We start from the raw sequence: 7660 nt of genomic DNA, 5'->3' as shown, positions 1-7660 counted from the left end.
ACTGTTACTTTTCTCTGCGCGGTTGACTGTTGACCAATAACAATCATTTGTGGTTAAAGGATAAAAAAGATTCTCGTCTTTTGCAGTGGCTGCTATAAAACAGTTTAGCAATTGTTATATGCATTTAAACGACAGCGTTGCTATGCACAGACTCGTCCAGTCATCCATGGCGCAATTAGTTTTAACAGATGTTTATTGAGCTATTACAATCCGTTAGGTCCATCATTGTTTTGAGTCCAACCTCCGGTTTTTACGTCTTCAAGCGATTCATCACCACACTACGCGGTTTTCGTTGCGTTATTTATGTACTCTCAATAGAGCCCTACGTACAAAAACTACGACATTAAACGGGGCGGGCCCAATTGCCTAGTTGTAGGCGACATTTTACTAAACCGAGAACGCACGAAGATGTTGATTTTCTAGCACAAAGCTGGCGTATTTTTCGCGGGTTTGTTCGTAAAAGTCATGATGTAAGGATTTGCACGCAGAATCTGCACCCTAACTTTGTTTTAAACACCCTCATTCAACATATTACATCTTCACCGATTTCAGAAATTGACATTTCCACAAACCAGGAGGGTCCAGCGTTACTTCGTTTCGTTCTGGAGGAAACAGTTAATTCTGCTAGGGTTTTACTTTACAGCAAGGCAAAAGGAGATGAGAGGAAGTTCCTCATATGGAGACCGAGACAGAGATCGAGGACGGGACAGGGGGTGGGCCTTTATATTTAATTGATGTTTGTTTATTAATGTGTATAAAAACATTTATTAAAATCAGTTTATATGGAGATGAGATATTAGGCAATTAATTATTTGGTCCCAGAAACAGATTTAGCTACTTGTCTATACACTCCTGGCAAACAATGTTTATCACTGGCAGCATTCAAAGTTAAAAATCTTTTAACAGGCCTCGCTTTGGATCCAGTCGAGTTGCCCCACCTCCACCCAAGAAGTTTGGGAATCCAGGAGATCGGCTGAGGAAGAAGAAATGGGACATGGACCAGCTACCCAAGTTTGAGAAGAACTTCTACAGTGAACACCCAGAGGTTCATCACATGAGTCAGGTAATAAATAGCATATATATATATATATATATATATATATACACACATGCACACACACTCACACAATGGAGTTCAAAATTAGAGAACCACCTATCTTAACCAACCTTATCCTAACAGGAGTAGAATGGCAGTTTATCCTTATTTAATCCAAACTATATTTAAATTAAATAGCTTCTCCAATATTTGACCAATGCTTTATGACAGAACAGTGACTGAAATTTCTTTATCAAAACATGCAAAACCAAAGACAAGCTCACGCGACAAGCTCTCGTTCAACAATGACCAAACAAACTATAGGTGTCAGAATAAAAACAAGGTGACTGGGACTATTACAGCCAGCCAACTGGAAACTTTCAGTAGGAAAAAAAACTAAAACCTCTGTATTCTCTTGCCAGGACTCTGTCATTAACTCTGTGTAAACCACAAGAGTATATTCTGTACAAACAGTTAAAGATGTGGGAAAATGCACAGAATTACTATTATTTAAAGCATATTTCATAAATTGTATTCTGAAGCACTGTATAAACAATTTAAATTAAATATTTGAAAAATATCTGGCACCTGGTGCTAATTTCCTTAATTATATGACAACCCCTGTTTAACTGGCAGCATTCCTCCAATTTTCACTGAGATTGCAAGATGACAGGCTGCTCTAAGATGACTGAAACCCTGCGACAGGAGGTTGTCCAGATGAAGGCCAAAGGGATGAATGACCCTTTCAGCCACTGCACGAGAAGTTTGCTGTTCCAAATCTATAATTTCTCGAATATTGCAGCTTTACAATGACACTAATTCATTCAAGTTCCCCAAAAAAGGTTGGTCATCCACATAAGACAAATGCAAGAGAAGGCAGGGTAATGCGGATTCTCTCAATGGGAAATCGGTTCAACACTGCAGCTGAAAATGCTTGCCAGTTCAGCGATGAACAGGGTAAGGATCTGTCTCGGCACATTTAAAGGGTTAGTTCACCCAAAAATGAAAATTACCCCATGATTTAATTCCCCTCAAGCCATCCTAGATGTATATGACTTTCTTCTTTCAGACGAATACAATCGGAGTTATATTAAAAAACATCCTGGCTCTTCCAAGCTTTATAATGGGAGTGGATGATAGCCCAAAATTTGAAGTCCAAAAAATTGAACCAATCCATTATAAACAAAGTCCACACGGCTCTGGGGGTTAATAAAGGCCTCCCGAAGCGAAGCAATGCATTTGTGTAAGAAAAATATCCATATTTACAATTTTATAAGCCTTAATCTCTAACTTCCGCTAACTGTCGTACGCGCTTTCACAAGAGAGTGGCGTCCAGCGGATGATGTAGGTGTTGTGTAAACTCAGGTGAGAATATGCTAGTCTCGCGAGAAACAAGTTTTGTTTACAGCAAAGGAAAACGCTCCGGTTACTATTGTAACCTCGGTTCACTGAGAGCACCCCGCCGTGAGAGAGGCTATGAGCAGCCTGTACAAGTTACACACTCAGCGAAGATAGAACACACACAATTCCCAACCAATAGCGACGCTTGTTAGGCAGGCTCGCAGCTGATAGGTGGAGATAAGCCAATGAGCGTCTAATGCCCAGGCATACGAAATTTGCATATCTGGTCATTATTAACGTCGGCTGTGCTGAGAACAGGGCAGAAGCAACAACAGGCACCGCATTTTATACTGCCGCTCGAGCTCGTCAGTATTTGCATGCGATTTGCATACTTCGCGTCAATTGGCCTGGCAATTTTTATACTGGCGGGAGCCAATAGGACTTCAGGAAAGGTTGGAAGGGAAGGAGTTCCCATAACGGAGAAATATCTCCGTGATGTCTCGTGAAAGCTCGAGAGGGAACCAGTGTCCTCTTGGCTTATATTGAAATCCTCCGACATTTTTCTTTACAAATCCTTGTTTTGTACTACTAATTCGTGACCGTGTTTTGTTTTGCTCTCTCCTCTGCGCTAGCGAGAGCAAGCTTAATGTATTTGGGGCTGATGGGAGACATTTTGTTTGGCATCAAACTGGGGAAAGACTGAAGCCCAAGTGCGTAAAGAAGTCAGTGAAAGGTGGAGGAGGAAGTGTCATGGTTTGGGGGATGTTTTCTGCAGCAGGAGTTGGGCCTCTTATACAGCTACATGGCAGGGTGAATGCAAATGTTTACCAGAACCAACATGTAGTTCCTTCCCTGGAATTATCTCCCAACCCGCCTGCAATTTTCATGCAAGACAATGCTCCCCGTCACACAGCTAAACAGATAAAGCAGTTCCTTGAAGCCAAGGAACTCTGGCCTTCCCAGAGTCCTGATCTAAACCTGATTGAAAATCTCTGGAAAATCATTGGCGACAAAGTTATGGCTAAGAAACCCACTACAGTTACCGAAAAATGGAAGAGAGTGGAAAAAGAGTGGACCAAGATCACACCAGTGCAGTGTGAGAAACTAGTGATGTCCTGTGGCCGCAGATGTGTGCAGAAGTCACTCAAAGCAAGGGACTCTACACTTCCTACTAATTTCTGACAGCTGTAACTAGGGCTGGGTGGTATATATCAGGTTTGTACGATATTGATATTTTTTTTATAAGCGATATGGTATGAGGCAGTACCATACTTTCCAGAAGGCCAACAATTCACTAAAAATGTTTTTTTAATTGGTCTTATGAAGTATTCTAATTTGTTGAGATAGTGAATTGGTGGGTTTTTGTGAAATGTGAACCAAAATCCTCCCAATTAAAAGAACCAAAGACTTAAACTACTTCAGTCTGTGTGCATTGAATTTATTTAATACACGAGTTTCACAATTTGAGTTGAATTACTGAAATAAATGAACTTTTCCACGACATTCTAATTTATTGAGATGCACCTGTATATCGATATACAGTAGTTTGATACGAGCACGCTGAAAAAGGACACAGAGTGAGCTGCTGTGGGGAAAGTGCATAATCCAATTTGTCCTAAATATGAGATGCTTATATTAAGGGCTTTAAAATAACTCATAAGATATCATTAACACGTATAGTTTAAAGTGGTTTACCCTGTCAGATGCTCTGACAGACACATGCTGCTGCTTGTGCCGTTTAATGCGTTTGAGATGTGTTCCTAAAAAATACAGAGATATAATTTTTTTTGGCCATATCGCTCACCCCTAGCTGTAACCCTCCAACATTTTAGTTGTAATCTACAGTGGTTACTGTTCTCTAATTTTGATCACTGTTTTTTCCCCCCACAAAATAAATGTTTTTGTTGAAATGCCTTGGTTATTTTGTCAAAGTGTTAGTGGAACAGAGTTATATCTACAGCTAATATTCCTTCACATTTTAAGCGATGAAGAAGAAAAATTAAATATTTATAGATTGTTCTCTAATTTTGATCTCCACTGTATGTATGTACAGTGCACAGCATAAATGAGTACACCCCCTCTGAAACTTAACAAATTCAGCAATTACTCTTTGCTTAGAAGACAGAGTTTTTTTTAGAGATATAATATTCAAGCAAGTCTGCTTGATCAGTTACCAACAAGAATGTTAAAATTATTCAAGAAAACACAATTTTCTTATCAAAGTGATAAAATGTTGTGTTGCAAAAATGAGTACACCCTCTTGAAAGTTACTAAATAAAACAAAACAAAACTAAAATTCTGGTGTAAGGTTAAGGCAAGTATTGATCAACAGGTAAGTATGTTGAACCAAAACTGTTAAAAGGTAAGTAATTTCTTGATAATTAAGTGTTATATGGCCCACTGAATCATACTCTGCTGACAACAATGAAACCACTTGAGAGAGAATTGTCTGGAGATTTATTTCTTAGCATAAAAGATGACAATGGTACAAGAGGAATAGCAAATAATTGTTTTAAGTGTGAAAATATAGCCAAAGTAACACAGAAATTAAAAACAATGGACTTGTGAAAAGGCCCCTGAAATAATCAGGTCTTCACTTTAAGCTTTAATTTAGTGATGAGTGAGTTTTTGCTAAAAAAAAGCAGGAGAAACACTGTGAAAGTGTCTCAGAGCCATCAAAAGCTGTGAAAAGAGTGACACTTTATCTCACAGAGTAAGATGCAGCATGCAGAAGTGACATGCATGGTTGTTTATCCACACCAGAACTACCGACTAGCCAAAGTACAATAAACTCATTTAGCTTTTTCCAAGGCCCATATTTACAAAATATAGACTTCTGGGAATCCATACTCTGGTCTCATGAGACCAATTCAATCATTTCGGATCTAACCACATCCAAAATGTTCTGGTGTTGCTAGAGGAGGAGTACAGAGAGAGTACAGAGGTTCCCACAGTGGCATTCAGTGGTAGGAAAGGTCTTCTATAGGGATGTATGAGTGCTGAAGGTGTGAGGGAGTTGTGCTTTATCAATGCTGGCATGAAATCACACACTACTGTGTGATGTAACAAGGTGGTCGTCCTCCAGGAGTTAAACAGCACAGATGTGAAAATTTGTCATGAACTTGTACACTCAGTGCCAAGAAGTGTCAGAGCAGTGTACTTAGAGTTATGGAGGACATACTAAGTTCTAGAATATTACACTTGGTTGAATTAAATCTAGGTTGTACTCCATTCTGCAATCCTTAATTTAAACAAAATTTGGCTAAGTTTCTTATTTTACAGATATTAATGGCATGTATTTCTCTGTTTTTATTAAGAATATGTTTAATACATTTCAATTTTGCCATCTTTCTATGAATTATATTAGTGATCATTAAGAAAATACATCTTTTATATTTAATCAGAGGGGGTGTACTCATTTATGCTGTGCATGGCTTAAAATGCACTAACACTGTTATTTTTGCAAATCATTTTAGTGAACTTTTTGTGTTCTAAAATTTTGTCTTGATTTTTATTTCAACTTTTATATTGAATAGTATGATGTTGAAGAATATTGCCGGAAGAAAGAGATCACTGTCAGAGGCTCCGGCTGTCCAAAGCCTGTCACCAACTTCCATCAAGCTCAATTCCCTCGTGAGTTTAATTCATATGAGAATCACTGTTCTTTTTTAATTGATTTTGAATGGATTCTGTTCAACAATATTCATGCACGCACAGGACAAATGTTTGCATGCCAGTTTTTTTTCTTTTCAGTGAGCGTGTTGAATTTTTTTTTTCTTTGTCTGGCAGTGAAAACACTCATTAATAAAATTTCCTCCTCTTGTAGTATTTTCTTCCAGTAAAAATCACACTGCCACCTACAGCTACATTTTTAAACAGTCCAGTGATGTCCGATTTTATGTTTTTATCCTTTGGAATTAGGAAAAGATAGTAAGGAAATTTTAAAGACATTTTTTTGTTCTGTCATAAGCCAACGTTGATGTTAAAAACATCAGGTCTTGTAGAGCAGTGATTGCATATAAGAATATTAAAGTGATGTTTCTGTGTTTTAAGAATATGTGATGGACGTGCTGCTGCAGCAGAACTTTAAGGAGCCCACTGCTATCCAGGCTCAAGGTTTTCCTTTGGCTCTCAGTGGCAGGGACATGGTGGGCATTGCTCAGACCGGCTCCGGAAAAACACTGGCTGTAAGAGACCCACATTTACAACCTACAGCCATAGAAAATGCACATATTCAAGTATCCATCCCAAGTGATCTCATGTTTACTCATTTCAATATCCTCAACAGTATCTGCTGCCTGCCATAGTGCATATTAACCATCAGCCCTACCTGGAGAGAGGGGATGGGCCCATTGTAAGTTGCCAAACAACTTGTACCTCAATAATTAGGCACTGATTAAGAACCGGAACAATATACAATTGTTTTTTGATGTACTGTAGGACCAGAATGAATCCATAGTGCTTTGTTAGCACATTCTTCAGTTATGCCATTTTTTTTCCTACTCTCCGTTCTGTTTAGTGTCTTGTGTTGGCACCGACGCGTGAATTAGCCCAGCAGGTGCAGCAAGTGGCTTATGACTATGGCAAATCATCTCGGATCAAGAGTACCTGTGTTTATGGTGGAGCCCCTAAGGGTCCACAGATCAGAGATTTAGAAAGAGGTATGGGAACTAACCCACATCTACAAATTCTTATTTTTTTATACAGTATACCTGTTGTTAATGCATATTGATATTATCATCTTTTAGGGCTGCATGATAATGATAATCAAGGTTATTTGCTCAAAATTATAATCATGATTACTCTTGAGAACAGTTTTTATTTTTTACTTGCTGTCAGACTAAATGTACATAATTAAAACCTTTGCCAGTAAAATAGCACACAGTAACCCTGGTCAGTTTGACCAAATGAGCTGTACATTTTCTGTCATGCTCTATTTTTCCTTCTGTAGCACTCGACCTGCTCTCCCAATTTAATGAATGATATCCCATGAATAATTTACTGGAATGCATTGATATAGACTTAAATATATTACTACAGTAATATTTAAGACATCTGTAATGTAGCTGTTGAAAGACTAATCTGAGCTCTTGGGGATAGTCTTGGTCTGCTTTTCGTTTTTTTTATGTTTAATGATAGAGGTGTGAGGAGAATAACATCACCTCATTTTAGAAAAGGTATATTTTGAAAATTTTAAGTCTGTTATTGCATTCATAAAGCAAAACTTTAAACAAGTTCATTGGTAGTCGCTGATTGTCAACATATCAATGGAAGTTACTCTCC

The 7660-nt window shown here is 38.3% G+C and overlaps 1 protein-coding gene across 1 annotated transcript in view; it reads left to right on the top strand.

Moving 5' to 3' along the window:
- Positions 1–348: 348 nt before the first annotated feature.
- Positions 349–7660, top strand: part of ddx17 (DEAD-box helicase 17) — a 25089-nt gene continuing 17777 nt past the window's right edge. The window contains exons 1-6 of the mRNA XM_016247638.1: positions 349–713; positions 907–1063; positions 5914–6010; positions 6431–6564; positions 6666–6731; positions 6897–7067. Of these exons, the coding sequence (XP_016103124.1) occupies positions 658–713; positions 907–1063; positions 5914–6010; positions 6431–6564; positions 6666–6731; positions 6897–7067 (681 nt within the window). The 5' untranslated portion in view covers positions 349–657. The remainder of the gene's footprint in view (positions 714–906; positions 1064–5913; positions 6011–6430; positions 6565–6665; positions 6732–6896; positions 7068–7660) is intronic.

This window comes from Sinocyclocheilus grahami, unplaced genomic scaffold (genome assembly GCF_001515645.1).
Source record: "Sinocyclocheilus grahami isolate Dianchi unplaced genomic scaffold, SAMN03320097.WGS_v1.1 scaffold846.1, whole genome shotgun sequence".
Taxonomy (NCBI): domain Eukaryota; kingdom Metazoa; phylum Chordata; class Actinopteri; order Cypriniformes; family Cyprinidae; genus Sinocyclocheilus; species Sinocyclocheilus grahami.
The sequence above is the reverse complement of the archived record's forward strand: the minus strand, read 5'-3'. Positions and strand labels throughout refer to the sequence as shown.